The 18,471-nt window shown below is 36.8% G+C and overlaps 1 protein-coding gene across 1 annotated transcript in view; it reads left to right on the top strand.

Moving 5' to 3' along the window:
* The first annotated feature begins 3,194 nt into the window (after positions 1–3,194).
* Positions 3,195–18,471, top strand: part of LOC140148542 (serine/threonine-protein kinase/endoribonuclease IRE1-like) — a 36,325-nt gene continuing 21,048 nt past the window's right edge. The window contains exons 1-5 of the mRNA XM_072170540.1: positions 3,195–3,474; positions 10,674–10,809; positions 11,676–11,782; positions 12,407–12,479; positions 15,903–16,074. Coding sequence (XP_072026641.1) covers positions 3,358–3,474; positions 10,674–10,809; positions 11,676–11,782; positions 12,407–12,479; positions 15,903–16,074 — 605 coding nt within the window. The 5' untranslated portion in view covers positions 3,195–3,357. The remainder of the gene's footprint in view (positions 3,475–10,673; positions 10,810–11,675; positions 11,783–12,406; positions 12,480–15,902; positions 16,075–18,471) is intronic.

Genomic DNA, 18,471 nt, shown 5'->3' with positions numbered 1-18,471 from the left:
TTCACCCGTTGCTGTGAGAGTTACTGATAGCGATGCTATTTGACCCCTGATGACTTCTTTTGACTTTTGACATGTTCCCGTCATTCTTTTTACTACTTTTAAGCCCAATTGGGCATAGGCCTACTGACCCCATTTGACCTTCGCCTCGAGTGACCTCGGTTTGATTTTGTTCATGCTCCGTGATATTAAAATGTAGCCCTGGATGACCTTTGACCTCGGATGACCTCGATTATATTTTTTACGTGTTCCCCTCATATCGAGGATTCAACCCACCAAGTTTGAGCCCGATCGGACAAAATTGAAATTTGAACCCTACGTGATGACCTTTGACCTCCGTTGACCGCGATTTTATTTCGCGCATATATTCCCCTCATATCAAGGATGCCACCCACCAAGTTTGAGCCCGATCGGACAAAGTTTGAAATTTGAACCCTCCGTAATGACCTTTGACCTTGGTTGACCTCGATTTTATTTCGGGCATATATTCCCCTCGTATCAAGGATTCCACCCACCAAGTTTGAGCCCGATCGGGCAAAGTTTGAAATTTGACCCCTCCGTAGTGACCTTTGACCTCGGCTGACCGCGATTTTATTTCAGGCATACATTCCCCTCGTATCAAGGATTCCACCTACCAAGTTTGGGCCCGATTGGACAAAGTTTGAAATTTTGACCTTTGACCTTGACCTCCGATGACCTTCAAAACCACCCGGTGAACATGCTTTTCTCGCCACCTATCCATAACCGGAATATCGGATCGATGCGTCCCAGCACGGCGAAACGCATAGCCGGACACACAGACACACAGACAACCACACACACAGACTTCGCTGGTTATTTTAGTATAGTAGATAGGTAACATCACAAAATAGGTCAAGGTCAACTTGGCTATTAATGTATTTTGATATTTTTGAGATGTTACCAAGATGACAAATTATTCTTTTTTAATGTTTTTGCAAGCAGAGCAATCTGAGGCCGTTTTGATCAAAGTCAGAGAATTTGTCAATTTTTGTCCCCTATGGAATTTTAATTTTAATATTTGACCTGTCCCCCTATAACTCAAGAAATATACATCGGGAATGTATATCGGTCAAACTATATTTTTTCTGAACCTTAATATGATGAGAGTAATACATTTTTTACAAGATCCAACCAACTTTGAAATTGCACCTCTGCAAATCAGATTTTCTAGGACTTTTAATATGTTTTTGTGTGAGTTTTTGGGAAATGGATGCATGTAAAATGGATTCTGTTACAATTAGTGCAGGGCTGTCAACTGTCACACATTGAGCGTCAAATCACATAAAATGTCATGCATCATATAATACTTGCCCCCCTTATAGATCCAGGGTCACCCGTGGGTCATCTGAGGTCAAATTACTAAAAACTATCGTATGGGTGGGTACAGTCAACATTTAGAGCCAATTTTTGGAAGGTCATTTCGGGGTCATCCGAAGTCATCCAGGGGTTATCTGAGGTCAAATTAGTAAAAACTGTTAGATGGGCATGAAACTTGCTGGGTTGGCCTACAGTCACCATCAGCCAGGTAATCGCGCCCAGCCGAGAACCATCAAATATGGGTAGGCCTAACCCCTTGTCTATATAATATGCAACGTCTGTGTGTATGTCCGCCCATTTTCTAGGCTAGGGGTCGCACATTCCTCAAACCATGGAAATAGTAGATAAGACCACTATTTCCATGCTCAAACTTGGTGGGTGGGTGCATCTTGACCAGAGACTGAACAAGTTTGTTTTGATTAGTGGTTTAAGGTCACCTGAGGTCATCCAGGGGTAATCTGAGGTCAAATTAGTAAAAACTGTCGTATGTGCATGAAACTTGGAGGGTACAGTTAACATTTAGGGCCAAATTTTTGGAAGGTCGTTTTGGGGTCACTAGTGGTCAACTGAGGTCAAATTAGTAAAAACTGTCGTATGGGCATGAAACTTGATGGGTACCGGTACAATCACCATTTAGAGCCAAATTTTGGGAAGGTCATTTCAGGGTCAGCAGGGGTCATCTGAGGTCAAATTAGTACCGTATAAACTGTTGTATGGGCATGAAACTTGGTGGGTACAATCACCATTTAGACTTTTTAAGATCCATTTTTTAAGGTCATTTTGGGGTCGTTTGAGGTCAAATTAGTATAAACTGTTTTATTTTACAGTCACCATTTAGAGCCACATATTTTGAAGGTATTTTCAGGGTCATCTGAGGTCAAATTAGGGGCTGTGCAATAATTATGAGCCCTGGGGGAGGGTAAAATTGGGGAGGGGGGGGGCAAGAAATTTTTGGCGAGCCAAAGGGGGGGGGCAAGCAATTTTTGGCAAGCCGAGAGGAGGGCAAACGATTTTGGCACACATTCATGGGCGCCTTTTAAAGAAAAGCGCTAAAAAGGCTTAGGAAAATGGCACAGAAACACTTAAATATGCACATTTTCCTGCTCGCTGTGCTCACAACATGTATATAGACCATTTACAGTTTGAAAATTGGGATCCCAAAAAATTTGGCATGTGCAAGGGGGGGGCAAAGAATTTTTTTTTTTTTTTGAGGGGGGGGGCAAGCGATTTTTGGCGAGCCGTTTGGAAATTTTACCCCGGGGCTCATAATTATTGCACAGCCCCTTAGTGGTATGGGTATAGAGTCTTGCACAATTTGTTAATTGCAACAGCCAGGTAATTTTGCATCATTCTGACCCGGTATTATCAGTGGGATACATACCGGTCATACACCTTTTCTTATAGCGACTGTAGAATGATGTAAAGTGTTTGAGATTCCAAAAAGGCTTTAATGGGATACGGTAATGTAGCGGCAGTAGCCGCCAAAAAATAATTGGGGTTAAAAAAGGGTTTATTGGTACCAGCAGAGGCGTAAGCGCATAAAAATTTTGTATGCTCTCGTTCTTTTGACCCCCTCCAAAACTTTTGGTCCCCCCTTTGTGCAACTCAAAACTTTTGTGTCCCCCCCCACACACACAGTCCCCCCACCAAAGTATTTATGAACGGAATAGCTTCACAGTTACTGAACCCTCCGCTACCAATATATTCTTTTTTTTAAACCACAGCTTGTTTGCATCAAGTGCTCGTTATTTCATATTGCATCAGTCGTCTTCCGTACAGTCTCTTAAACAAAACATACATTTCACTTTAGTGTGTGTGTGAATTATGTAAATGACTTAGTTCATGCATGTTGTAAAAGAGATTATAATGTGAAAACAAATCCAGGGACAAAACGTGAAAGTGCTCAACGAAGACAGCTGTTATTTATGTGGATTTTCAGCCGTAAATTAACCCTAGAAATGAATAATTTGTTGGTTAAAAGTATCTTCAAGTAAAGCTGAATCGTACAGAGAATCTAATAAAATGTATAAGCTGTGGCGAAGCTGTCGTTGGCCGTGGGTTAGCTGGCGATCATTAGCGTGGACACGCTTGGCTGTGTTATTGGGCTTGATGCCGTTCGTTGGAAGCGAGACAGACAAGGTAAACCATACAGCATAAATGAAATAAACCATAATGAAATCAAATACAAAAATGCATGTACGTACATGACGCAAACTTGAAATGTTTAGCATTTACACCTCTTGTCCCAAAAGCTGGCTACGCCTCTGATAAACAAGTCGTTAAGTATTTAATAAAAATCTTAAGTATGTGTCCTGATGTTGCTCTCAATTTCCAGTGACATTATTGGCGTAGCGACTGGAGGGGGGGGGCATTAGTACAAGGAACTTATACGATGTCCTCATTCACAAACTGATACTATCTGTCCATCGTATAAGGTTATTTCCGCACGGCAACTCGTTGAAGGAATATTACACAGTCAAGAATAGGCTCCATCATTTTTTGGTTCTGAACCCTCCCAGTCTCCCAAAACATCAAAACATCAAAAGCGTTGCTCGAATACTTACTTAAGACTGTCCTTTTCACATAACGCAGACAAAGTAGGGCCAACTTGCCTAGAGATGGTCAAATTTTGGCCAAAAATATCTCTGTGTAAATCCTATGAGTCTCCTATGCAAGTCCACTCGGTAATCCATGTATGATGTATTCCATCCGTTCAAGGTAGTCTATGAATAATTAAGCAGATGACGTATTTACCAACTCTATGAAATTGATCGAATCCAGGTATACTTTCGCAGCGGAAGAACCTGACGTCATAGCATAAATTATAAATTGCAGCGATAAATCAGCCAATAGGCGATGTGCTACGGGCTGCATCTGCGAAGTATACGGGCTGTTGATGGAACGAATTGCTGTTGAAAATATTCTAGTGCCGTAGAGTCGTATGGGCACGTATTTTTCACTGAAATTTCTCCGTAATGAGAATTTGTTTTATTTTGTGAAGTAGCAGGATATATTAATGACTTTCTCTGGAACACCTGTGGACTGTATGTGAGTACCAAAAAACATCAACCACCTGGAAATACGGAATGACAGTAAACTTAATGGCGAAGCGGTCCGAATTTTGAGCCATACAAGTTTACGTGGTGAACTAGGGGCATATGACCTGGGCACCACTCTTAGGGGCACCGAATTGACCAATTCAGCATCGATTCTGCACCCCTCTATAGCAAAGCAAGTCAAAATTTGTGCACGCATTTTGAGAGGCAAACCTCAGACTCAGTTAACACATTTGGTAGTCGACCAAAATGGCCTAAGCTGGGGCCCAAACAATATTATATATTTTAGGTATGCCAGGTGAATTCAAATTTGCCATCAAACTGCATCATTTTTATATCAAATTAAAGGGCTTGAGTAAAGAAAGCCAAAACCTTTTTTTTCAAATTTTGGCCAAAAATATCTCTGTGTAAATCCTATGAGTCTCCTATGCAAGTCCACTCGGTAATCCATGTATGATGTATTCCATCCGTTCAAGGTAGTCTATGAATAATTAAGCAGATGACGTATTTACCAACTCTATGAAATTGATCGAATCCAGGTATACTTTCGGCAGCGGAAGAACCTGACGTCATAGCATAAATTATAAATTGCAGCGATTAATCAGCCAATAGGCGATGTGCTACGGGCTGCATCTGCGAAGTATACGGGCTGTTGATGGAACGAATTGCTGTTGAAAATATTCTAGTGCCGTAGAGTCGTATGGGCACGTATTTTTCACTGAAATTTCTCCGTAATGAGAATTTGTTTTATTTTGTGAAGTAGCAGGATATATTAATGACTTTCTCTGGAACACCTGTGGACTGTATGTGAGTACCAAAAAACATCAACCACCTGGAAATACGGAATGACAGTAAACTTAATGGCGAAGCGGTCCGAATTTTGAGCCATACAAGTTTACGTGGTGAACTAGGGGGCATATGACCTGGGCACCACTCTTAGGGGCACCGAATTGACCAATTCAGCATCGATTCTGCACCCCTCTATAGCAAAGCAAGTCAAAATTTGTGCACGCATTTTGAGAGGCAAACCTCAGACTCAGTTAACACATTTGGTAGTCGACCAAAATGGCCTAAGCTGGGGCCCAAACAATATTATATATTTTAGGTATGCCAGGTGAATTCAAATTTGCCATCAAACTGCATCATTTTTATATCAAATTAAAGGGCTTGAGTAAAGAAAGCCAAAACCTTTTTTTCATAGCACTTTCCGTAGCAAAGTTACATCTTGTCAAAGATTGACTTTCATCAAAAAGATTCAGCTAGCAAAATTCCCCAAAAAAGCATTTCGGTGGTGTTTCTAGATCTTATTCTTAGTCTCATGTTGATAGCAGCTTTTTCATTGGAACTGCTATCAAAATCCCTCTAAAATTCCATGTGCGAGTGACTTAAAGTTATCACCATAAAAAATCATATATTTGGGTAGCTCTTGATCAGAGCCCTCGCAGTACATTAGAAGATCAGTGATCCCCAAGTAAAATAAACTATTTTGTGGTTTCAAGCATTGGGGTGTGTAGTTTACTCATAAAAATCAAGAGGTGTACACTAGGAGGCGGAATATTTTTTATAATTTTTTCCTTGCCGACGTGTGGGAACCGAGTTTCCTACCTTAATGTTACTTTTATTTATTTAATTATTGGGTCATAAGAATGAAACATGTATTTTCACAAAATTAGAATGCATAAATTAAAATTAAACTTCATACAAGTCACAGCATGTGAAAAATACCTTCAACTTTCATGTTTTTAGGAAACAGGCCTATATAAATAAATGTATAAGGCCAAATAAAAAAAATAAACATGTTTCACGCCCCTCCCGCTTCCTTTTTGAGGTTTTCTCAAATAAATTTTTATTTTTTGAAATTCAGTTATAACTTTTCAAAAAATATGTCTAGGAAGTTGGGATGCTTTCTATAGCCTTGTTAAGATACAAGAAACATTTTAGGAAGGTTTTGTGATCATTAGAGGCGGTGTAACTCTCAGAACAACAAATAAAAAAGGGCCTCCTCCTTTTTCCAGGCATTATTGTATGTACAGATTGTACGCTAAAACAGCTCTAAGTATGGGTATTTACACCAATTTTGAGATAAAAAATAAAAAATAAAAAAAAACCCTCTTCCTCCTTTTTTTTGAAAACCCGGACGTGAAACATGTTTTATTTTTTACTTAGCCTAAACAAACATGTAGGCCTATAATTAGGGATGACCAATGAACCATCAACTTGATTAGAACACTCCCATAGACATGCAGGGAGCTCAACTGTGCACTGCTTGCACAGACATTTCTAAATTGATCTCATTCTTTTATTTTTCAATATTTTTCTGTAAAAATTGGGGAAGTTAATGCCAATTATATTTTGTAACTATCTTGCAAATTACAGCAACATAACTTATTTCATTTTCCTGTAATTGCAAGTCAAAATTGGTCCATCGCCACAGTGCGCTTAATTGCCAATGGCTGAGTTCAGCACTGCTCAAGAATGGCACAAAATATTCATGTCAATAATTTCAGGTGAAAAACGTGGCCTACTGAGCTGAAATTTGGCAGAGTTGCCAGTAATACCTCTATCATACCCTCTGTAAAAAGCTTAAAATATTGAACAAGTAGATCTCGAGTTACAAATTAAATCACCAGCTTCCCTTTGGAATTTCCATACTCCTTTCGAATCATGCTAAGAAGACACCTTTCTGAACATAAATGTGAAGTTTCGTGCTCATTTGATGTATTTTTCACCTGATTTCAACCCTAAACGTTTTCTTATATTTTGGCCCATACCATCTACAACTTGCTGCTGGCTATATCTTGTTTAGAACTTTCAAAAGAAGTACCTGAATGTGCAACCATAACTGTTTCAAAATAGCCCGCGAAAGTCATGCAGGTAACTCCGAGGTCATGTATTGAATTGTTTTGAATGAGGAATGCTACGGGAACCAGCACCTTTTGTTAGAAGTCACACATGAGCATGATGAGTGAAGTGGATAACCTCTATTGTTGTGAATGAGTCAATGACCTTCAATGACACTTAAGATTTAATTTGCATACACCTACTAATTGGTCATATTAAACCCAATAACATCGAAATTTTTGGTAGAAAAAAAAAAAAGTTTACCCGCAATTTTGATTTTGTGCCATATCGGCCATCTTGGATGATTTTTGGCAAATGTATGATTTCAATGCCTCGGTTTGAAAAAAATAATTTATGCCATTGACTAGTAAAGTGCCATTTCATAAGAAACCCCTTTGATACTTTCACAATATGCTTGTTTCATGTTTGCATATATATGTTAAAATAAAGAAATATATAAAGGTAAATATATGCTTATGCCAATTTTGCTCCCAATTGATATTTTTGGACCTTGTCATTTTATTTCGTTCCAATGACCGGTCAGAATGGGAAAAGTTTTTGACCGATTTTGACCATTTAACCACCAAAATACATGTACTTCTATTGATGAGTTCTATCCAGAAAACAATCTTTTGTAGCAATAGGGGCAACATGAAATTTTGATTTACTATAATTGTGACTGAGTTTGTTACTGCAAAATGGAGTACCCCCCCCCCCCGAGTTGTTTTTATTAAACCTCTTGGAAAGGGGAGGCGGAGTCAAAAAAAGTTTTGTATGTATAAAGAGGGGGGTCAAAAAAGTTTCAGGTTCTCTGGAGGGGGGTCAAAAAAGTTTTGACTCTAAAAAATTTCAATTGGGGCGAACTTGTCGTGGTATGTAAGTGTATTGGGGCGAACTGGTCATGGTATGTACCAAGGGTGAAAATAAGAGCGCGTGAACCAGGGGCCACTTTTGCAAAAAAAGTGGCCCCTGGTTCACCAAGATTTGGAGTGAACCAGGGGCCACTTTGGATGAACCAGGGGCCACTTTTTAAAAAAAATTATTATTTCAAGTTTGGGGATCTAAAATAAAAGCACTGCAGTATAATGTTATTAAAAAAATAAAAAATAAATTAATTACACCGTGCAGTACGCTCACATAACACATGCTCTCTGCAGTGCACCTCCCCCACTACACAGTGCACAGACTGTGCGGTGTTGTTACAAACTTTATTGCTCAAATAAAAAGTGCATTTCCGCCGTGATATTCCATCACTAGTCCCTATGATAAATTTTCTCATTTCCATGTCAGTTTTGTTCCGAAACGTGGTCAGAAAAAGGTGCAAAAAAACTTGGCGAAAACTCAATCAATTTCTATAGTTTTTTCTGTTTTTGACGGCCATTTTAATATTTAATGGGGTCATGGTTCATGTTCATGACGTCATCCCCACCGGAAATAGTCGATAGTTTACCGAAAATCTTTGGGGGTAACTCTATGAATGAAATCTTTTCCCCGAGTCCAACTCGTGCACGATCGGAAAGCTGCCGATAACTAAATTACAATAATTTATGCAGACTGACCTGGGCACTGAATTCTACGTGCGTACGCAGTTCATGATTTTAAAACAATGTTTTCGTCAACAAAACTTGTTAAGCTTACAGGTAATTTCTACTTAAATTTTAGAGTCAGGTAGTGTTGGAGACGTACGAGCGCCACTCGGGAGAAAATGGGTGTCGCCCGTCTATATTATTTTGCCTTGTCACGAGCGCACTTGCCTGGTTTCTGGGGGCCAAACGTCGCCCGCTTAAAATCACCCTTGGTATGTACGTGTATTGGGGCGAACTGGTAGTGGTATGTACTGGTGTAGGGCATACGTGTCTATACGTTGGAACGCAGGCGGCGAGTGGCATGATGGTCGGAGAGAGCTGGAAAAAACCGCTCGGCCGTATGGCATTTTCCATATACTCGGTTAGTTTTGTGGGTTCATTATCGAACCCCAACAGTTTTAGCTTGTATGTTATATTGTTCGTGATTTTTCAAGCGTTTTAAAATGTCAAAATAATCCCATTCAATTACATGGTTGACAATGGAAATTTACTGAATTTAGAGATGCACGGCGCATACCACCTGTTGAAGGTTTTTAAGAAACTTGAAACCTAAAACAAAAAATAAAAAGTAACATTTAAAAAATGATTTTCCTTCATTTTCCTTCCCCACGACGGGCATTTTTACATTGTTTAAGCCCAGCTCTTGACCAATCACGTACGCTGTAGCAAATATGTATAAACAACCGTTTCGTCATGAAAATATTCATGATGTATGATTGAATGAACTCCTTTCATTACACAAATGCATGTCCATGACATACAATTCTGATTGCATCAAAAAAATAACACATTAAGTACCGTAACATTATATTGTAGACAACTATATTGAGGTCATCATGGAATTGTGGGAACTAGCAAATTGGAGGGTTGGTTTTATTTTGAGCTGAGGTAATTTTCCCCAACATGCCTGAGGAAAAATACTGAGGCCCAGCACAAACCCTGACGATTTCATGCAATGACCATAAAACAGATGGTGCAAAGTTATATTGCCATTCATTTAAAAATACCTCCAGTTAACAAACTTGTTTTGTGAAAATAACACTATAAATTGCATGAATAACTATTAAAAATATATCATCCGTTTGAATGCGCATAATTATGCGATCAACTAGTACGCGTGATTGCTTGTGCGTTAAGGAGGTACCACACCCACTGATAAATTTTGTGATTAATTTTGTATTTTTCTCAAAAAATAACTACACACTGGTAACAAAAGTTATGTATATAGGCCTATGTAAACAATATAAGGTAATAGCCATGTATTGTAAATGAAAGTTTTGACAATAATGAAATTTTCCAAAATAATGAATATTATTTAATGAAATCATGACTTCAATCAAACAGGTGATAGTCATATTTCACTGAAAAAAATGTGACGGGAAACTAATCATTTCATTTCATTAGCCTTATAATGGCAAGGAATCCAATTACTTCACTGAAATGTCAGTGATTCAAGACAAGTGGTTCAATATGTTAAGAAATGAGGTACATTCTAGCGGTATCTCTTTTCTTATCATAAATAACATAACTCTTGTCTTGAGTCACTAAAATTCCAGTTTCCTTGCCCCTATAATACATAACCAGTGTGTCATTAGTTTTGAGAAAATTGCAAAAATATTCAAGGGGTGTAGTACCACCTTTACATAAACATGGAACTTTTTTTTTTTAATTAATTTTTTTTAAACTTCAGAGTCGGTCGGGTTACGTCAATCAAATAATTTTTTTAGTATAATTTCACAGAATGTTTGTAAAAATGTGCATTTGTTGTTGGTATGACGGATCACATTTAACCTCTTTTATGTAATATACCGGGGTATGTTACCTGTTTCATATAATATTTTTAATATGTTTTTAGAATTGTGGAAGTGGAGAAGGTCGTCTAAGTATTCCATACATGGGTATGGATAGACTGCTTCTTGTGTCAACTCTAGATGGCAGTATGCATGCTGTGAACCAATTAACAGGAGCTGTGTTGTGGACACTTAAAGAAGGTAAATCATGTGTATATTGTGTAAGTAAGCTTCAAACTTGCATTAATGTTGGCTAACACGATCAAGAATCCAATCAGATTCACGTAACAAGCTACGAATCTGAAGGCCTTGATGGTACACTATGTATTCATCACTTGAGTCATTATTTATAAAAAGTGGTATACCTGGGAGGGGTAGACTTGATTAGCATGTTATTGTTAGTGTACAATGACATTAGTAAAAAAAATTGTTCAAATTGTCAAAATCCATCAAAACTTGTATAGTAGGTCAAATTTAGACAAAAATTTGTTTAGGGGGTCAACTTTTTTGGGAAAGCGCGCTAAAATCTTGCTTAGCGGGTCCTTTTGCTCACAGAGGAAAACTTAAAGGGGGTGTTTGAAAAAAAATTTGGTCAAGCATGCGTACACTGTCAAACCCCTCCACCTCCCCCCCCCTCCCCCTCCCCGACCACAATCCATAAAATTGCAATATAAAGTCAATGGAAAACTCATGAGCTGTTAAATAGGCTGACATTTTCCATTTCCTTGCTTAGAGACCTTATCAAAGTAGCAACCTGAGGCATATTTAACCATAGTTTAAGCACCAGAGAAATATACTCCTCAAAAGAAGTCAAGGATCGGAACAGATGAATATATCAGCATTTTGTATGTACATTATATATATAATACAAGTTAAAACAGACAGTTCACATTAAATTGATTGCATTATGGGGCTTTTATGAAATATAAAAAGCTGCTGATGATATAGAAAAATAATGAGTGGATGCATTAAACAATTGTTTGCAATTTATTGGTGCTCAACCACATTTATGTACGGATTATACATGCAAAACTAACATATTTTGTGTCTTTTATTTAAATCTTTAGATCCAGTAGTAAAAGTACCAGTAAATGTAGCAGATGGGCCAACATTTCTTCCTGACCCAAAGGATGGTACATTATATGCATTGGGTGGTGGCACAGAAGGACTCAAAGTAAGTTAATACTATTTTCTCTTATATGAGATGGCCGAGCGGTTAAGGCATTGCGCTGTCGGACCGGAGAATACGATAAATCTGCATGAGTTTGAGCCTTGGGCTTACCTTGGGAAGGTCATGCGGTGGTCAAATTGTTTAATTGTTCATTGCTGCGATTGGACCCAAAGCTGATGGACACAAACCTGATGAGGATGTAAACATCTTAAAGGAGTATTTCGTGATCCTAGCATCCTCTTTTTATGACATTTTTCAGTAGATATCCACGAAAAAGCTTATTCCCAAAATTTCAGTTGATTCCGATTTTGTGTTTGTGAGTTATGCATGATTATGTGTATTACACTGCTCCATAGGCCACTCTTTAAATTTGGCGATATTTTTGCTAAACGAATTAATCTGCAAGAAATATTTGGTACATAAACATTGTGTAGACAGAGGTTTCCAATGGTATAAAAATCTCAACTTTTTTTGAGAAAGGTGGGGGGATGAGGCTGTGGATCACGAAATGCCCTTTTAAAATAGAAGTGGCACCAATATTCTGTGAATATTTTGATTGTTTGGGGTATTTTTACAATTTATTCTTTTTTGTGTAGATTTGTAAGTGAAAACTTTGTTTGATTTCAGAAACTTCCCTTTACAATACCAGATCTGGTGACTGCATCACCATGTAGGAGTTCAGATGGAATACTGTATACAGGTAAGCTATCAATCAATTAATCATCAAGCACCTATCGAGGGCTCATCGCAAAAATATGCTGTTTTTATGGTCTGGTGCAGCTGTTATAATACATATTTGTAATTGTTTATATTTATAATTGTTTTGACATTTTGTTTATTTTGATGTTTTCCAAAACATGTGCAATATTTGGTCAAAGTTAATATTTTGTGTGCAATTTGTTTTTGATGTCTTTTAAATTTCTTTAAATGTTTAATCGTTTTAATGTTTTAATGTAATCGCTTTGTAATTTTACATGTAATTTGGCCACGATATGTGATCAATAAAATACAGATAATATAATATCTTAACTTCATTTTTGGTGAAATTTAGATTCTGGTATGAAATTAAAGCTGGCAACACAAGCTATTTGAGGGACACAAATCTTATCTCCATCATGATGTGTATTCACACTCTACCAGGGTTGCTTGATTTAAATCACACTGATAATTTTAAATCATTTATTTAAATCGTGATTAAATCACTTGATTTAAAAAAAATCACTGATTTAAATCAAGTTTGTTCATTGTTTACCATTTTTGATAAATGTAAGTTAATTTGTTTCTTGCATTTACTGTTTTACTTCATTCCTAATGTTTCTGCAACTTTTGCATATAATTTATATACCACTATGATGTCACTTTATCTATTGCTGAAAATTCATCTTTAAGGTGCAGAATTCAACAGGTTTTTTCCCATGATTTTACCAAATTTTTTTCTTTGAAATTTTCACTCACATGTAAAAACATGTTTTGAATTTTTTGTAAATACCTGGTAGTATTGTGCATATGACAAGCATTCCACTGGTACTCTTTTGACTTTATCATGGGTATAGCAGTTCTTGGAATAAAAAAAAATAAAAAATCAATTTAAATTTTAAAAAATCTGATTTTAATTTTTTTAAATCTGATATGACAAGCATTCCACTGGTACTCTTTTGACTTTATCATGGGTATAGCAGTTCTTGGAATAAAAAAAAATGATTTAAATTAAAAAAATCTGATTTAAATTTTAAAAAATCTGATATAAAAAAAGAAAGATTCAATCCAGCCTGTACTCACTGAATGTGCCACAATATGATATCTCCACCATCCCCATACACTTTGTATGGGCTTTGCAGGGGTCAGTGTATGCCACAATATTGTATTTCCATGGATTTATGATTTGGTGGCTCTAGTCTTAAGCTTTTTTCCTCTTTTTAAAATGGTTATTTTGGAGTTACCATACTGTTGCACTGAGTCCTTGTTATTTGGTGCCAGTATTTATGAAGAATATTCCCAGTTGTTTAAAAAAAATTACAGTTATAAATGAAGTTTTCTTGATCAGTTATTTATTGTGTATTGTGGAAAAGTAAACCTTTTGCATTAGAACTCTAAATGGCATATCTCTGAAAGTTCATTGATTACAAAGATTACATGATTAAATTCTTTCACAATACTTTTTAAAAAACTGAGATGCAGTCATTATTTTGTGAGTAAAATTGAAAGAAAAGGAAATGATGTGGAGATTTGAAATTCAATGCTTTACTAGACACATCTAAATCTAATCAATATTTGAATTTTTCATATACTAGTGTTGTGTATTTGTAAATTCTTATGGATTATTTATGTAATCTTTTGTGATTTGTGTGTTATGGTGATTATCGTGATATGCTCACCCCCATTGCCGCAATGCCCTCAAAATATGTCCTTTACCGACGGCAGTCACTTGCCGTGCCCCTAAATGAAGTTGCTGTGGGTGCCCTAGCCGGCTAGCCTTGCCCCTTCATTATAAAATAATTAACAAGTACTGGTTAAAACCCCGAAAAATTGTGGAAAATTAAATCGAAAATCTTGAACACGATCGCTATTTTGAGCATCGCACCCCAGCTATCAATCATAGTTTGTTGTCAATTAATATTCATTACCTCTACGTAAGCTTACATATTCAGCCAATCACATCGGCTTTTATACATTATTATTTATAATCTGGTTGCTAGAAATCTGACTTCATTTGCCCGATTGGTCAGAGAAATACCTTCAACGTACTATCGACCAATCAGAAACGCTGTTAGTAACTATTAAAGCTTCCTGTGTCGTGAACAAAATCCGAGCGCTGGGCAAATTAATATTGATCTCTCGATTAGCAAACATTGACTTCCCATTGCAAACCGATGGCGATCCCCCTTCCGGTATCGTCTTATCTTGTACATGTGAGCCCATCTCTAGATATGTTTTGCACGAAATAGTTTTTATCCGGCGAATTTGATCAATATTATTACCAAAGTTACAGCTGTTTCATAGTGTTTTGAGTCAGTTTTGCAGCTCAGAACTAGGGATCGCAAAATTTAAGTAAATTAAACTGTTGATTTTTGATTGCTTTGTATTATTTAAGCAGGTTTTTTTGAGCAAGCAGGTTAGTTTTAGTGTAAAGTTGAGAGTCGAATTTTACTTTGGTGTCGAATTCAGCTGACAGCAATACATCTATTCGCTTTTGAAAAATTGCCTTGGTGCCCCTATCAAATTTTCAACAGTTGCCTTGATGCCCTTTTGAAATATTACAAATTGCCGTGCTGCCTTGCCTTTTCAGTGAAAATCCAAGGCAATTATCAACTTGCCCTAAAAAAGTTGCCGTGCCCCTTCAGATCCTTAATTCTTTGGCTGGGTGTATAACCCTAATTTGTGCGTTCTCACATTAAATAAAATTCATTTTCAAAATTAGTGATAATTTTTTTGTTCAATCATATTTATTAACCAAAAAAAAAAGAAGAAACATACAACCCCAATATCAACTGAGATCCATGTATGGCGCAGGCAACCATTTCACAAATAACATTGGTTTAAAAAATGGGGCAGGGGTGTAGATTTCAAGACAAGGAAAAGAAAAATTCCTATACCAATCTCAGGCAAGGGAAAACACAATTACAAACAGCGAATACACAAAAACAATGAGGAAATACATATTATGGCTTCAATTTATCTATTTTGTCTTTGTTAAAATAATTGTTATATGCCACAATGCTAAATCAGTGATGATATCATGCATTGTGTTTATTTATTGTTTCTGTCATATTTTGTTCTTAGTCTGTAGGTGCACTTTATAAATCTAAATTGTGACACAATCTGGTCCATGGGGAGCCAAAGGTAGCTAATTTGAAATTGAGATGAAGGCAAAAGTATGGAGTAAAAGACAATAAAATACATAAGAAAATACACATCACAAAACCTCATAACTTTAGAACCAAATATGCTAGACCTTTGGTGAGCCTAATGTTATTACAAGATAATAATTATAGTAACTCAATTTTCAAAAATGCCTCCTTTGGCCCCTGTGGAGCAGATCGTGTCACAATTGGTAGTAACTAAAATGGTGTGGCAAAAGCTCAAAATCAGAATTTACCTGAAGTTATTCTTCCTTTCTTTTCAGGTCGTAAGGTTGACACTTGGTTAGCAATAGACATTACAACAGGAGAGAGACAACAGAAACTAACAGCAGAGTCATCTCAGACATCCTGTCCATCATCGGATGCCTCTACCTTATTCCTAGGGAGGACAGAATTCATGCTCACCATGTTTGATAGCAAGACTAAAGACAAAATGTAAGTCTCACATTGTTTAGCACTGTTATATAGATATGTAGATAATATGTCTATCTCCCCTATTGGTTTGAGCCATACCAATTGTTTGAAATAGGAACGTTTATTATTATTTTAAACAAAATTTTTGTTTTAAATAATATATGCACTCAGGCCTGCCGAAAAGGGAGGGTAAGGGTGCGTTGTTACCCCCGGCCTGAAATATTAAAAGAAAACAGGCGCTGTGAAATGAAAAAGAAATGCAGGTGAAATTGTTGTTTAGCTAGCAATTTGTTAAATAAAAATGACAAAAAGTGTTGAAGTTTCGCCCCAATCCTCCTTGTCATATTATGGCGCAGGTAACCATTTCCCACCCCCAGTCTCCCACACAGGGAGTGTAGATTTCAAGACAAGGAAAAAGAAAAATGAAAACATTTTGTGTTTGAGCTGTAATTATACCGGTATATGTATCAATCAGTTCCAATGTGCATGCAACGCTTCTTGCGCAATTGTTGTTCTGTTTTTTTCCATCACCTAAATTTTGTGTAATTTTGCATGTGATTTGATTTCTCATTTTGCTATTTTAGTTGTTGTAATATAAGTGTTCAAGAACACTAGTCAATAGGATCTTTTCATATTTTAGTTGATGTGATATTCTAAAAATTGCACCATTAACAGATATCTTGTGATCTGGTAAAAAATATGCAAATTTAACCCTGCAAATATTTTTTTTTTACTGCTGTGTCTATTTGAAAGATTATTTATGAATTTGCTACAGTGTAGTGTCAGGTTTGCTTACATGTACTAGACATGTAATATCAGGTAATATTGTAATCAATCAATCACATCTGGTGCAATAATGGTAATGGCCATACAAAAATAACAGCAGTGGCAACATGATGCAGATAAATCAGACAGTTGGGTCATTTTCATCTGTTAATTTGATATAGATACATCACATGACCAAAAGAAGTATCCAGTTTCTTTTGTAATTTAATTGCTTCTGGACAGATGAAGATTATCATATTCCTGGAGCCTGGACAGGGCTTGAATTTCAGGGAGGCCACCAAGGCCATTGCCTACCCTTTTTCAGTTTTGGCCTTAGTGCCCCAGATCTTTGTCAGCTTCAAATTCATTCTTCATTACTTGTTGGCCTTGGTGCCCTTCTTTGTGTTGCTCAGTGGCCTTGAAAATGGGAAAAAATTTGAGGCCTTAGCCTGGAGCTATGAAGTTTCAATGTCTATAGGGAGTTTTCATCATTATTGTTAGCATGTAATCCCGCATGATATATTGAGCTAGAATGTATGAAAATTAGCAAGTACGATATTCAACCTTATTAGCGCCTTGCCCCTGATGGCATTTTCAAGTGACAACTGTCCGAAGCCCTTTTCAATGCACCTGTACAACTAAATTGTTTGTCAAATTTATGTCTAAATAAACTTACTATCTAAACCTTGGTATTGTGATGATTCTTAGTTTCATATAAAGTCTGCACAAAAAGTAACTCAGCTGTTATAAATACGCCTATAGATTCAGAACTAATAATTGTTTTCACAATATTTCAACATAGAGAAGGATGGTTTATTTACCGTATTTTGATACCCCATTAAGTCAAATGTCGTTCAATATTAACAACACAGTACCGTAGTGCTTTTACAGAAAAATACCCGAATTTTAAAGTTGCAGTTTACAGCGATCAATGGTTATAATGCCAGCACTGTAAACATGTAAAGGCCGCCATTATCTTCGCGCTTACTTCAAATCAATACAAATAACTGCAACTTTTAAATTGGGGTATTTTTCTTTCAAAACACTGCTGTATTGTCAATATTTAACAAAATTGGACAAATGAGGTATCAAAATGCGCGTAAATAAATCATCCTTCTTTTTATGTTGAAATATTGTGAAAACAATTATTAGTTTTGAATCTATAGGCGTATTTATAACAGCTGAGTTACTTTTTGTGCAGACTTTAGTTGCATACATATGAATGCAAGTAATTTTCGATAGAAGTAGAACTTAAAACAGGAAGTCAACCGGAAGTGCCCTGTATTTCTCCGATTTTAAAGCTATCATAATACAATTTTGTCCAAAATTTACTTCAAATATATGTTGAAAATGTCACGTATCCTGGGGCATTTATTAGAGAGGATAGGGGTTGCATGTGTAAATTCCCAATTTTGACTTGGATTTCATCATTTTATAAAATCCAGCACAAACCCTGCTGTAGGTGTACCAAAACCAAAAACCTAGAACTAGATCTAGTTCCTCGAGAGGCCGCAGGCGCGCCAGCGCCGGTTTTGTAATATCAGAGAGTGGTTGTCATGGTCCCATATACAGATATACATGTACTAGGCACTGAACAAGTGCTACCAAAAACCAAGATGTGAGATAGGTCCTACATTTTTTTTAAAGTCCTAA

This window comes from Amphiura filiformis, chromosome 1 (genome assembly GCF_039555335.1).
Source record: "Amphiura filiformis chromosome 1, Afil_fr2py, whole genome shotgun sequence".
Lineage (NCBI taxonomy): Eukaryota > Metazoa > Echinodermata > Ophiuroidea > Amphilepidida > Amphiuridae > Amphiura > Amphiura filiformis.
The sequence above is the reverse complement of the archived record's forward strand: the minus strand, read 5'-3'. Positions and strand labels throughout refer to the sequence as shown.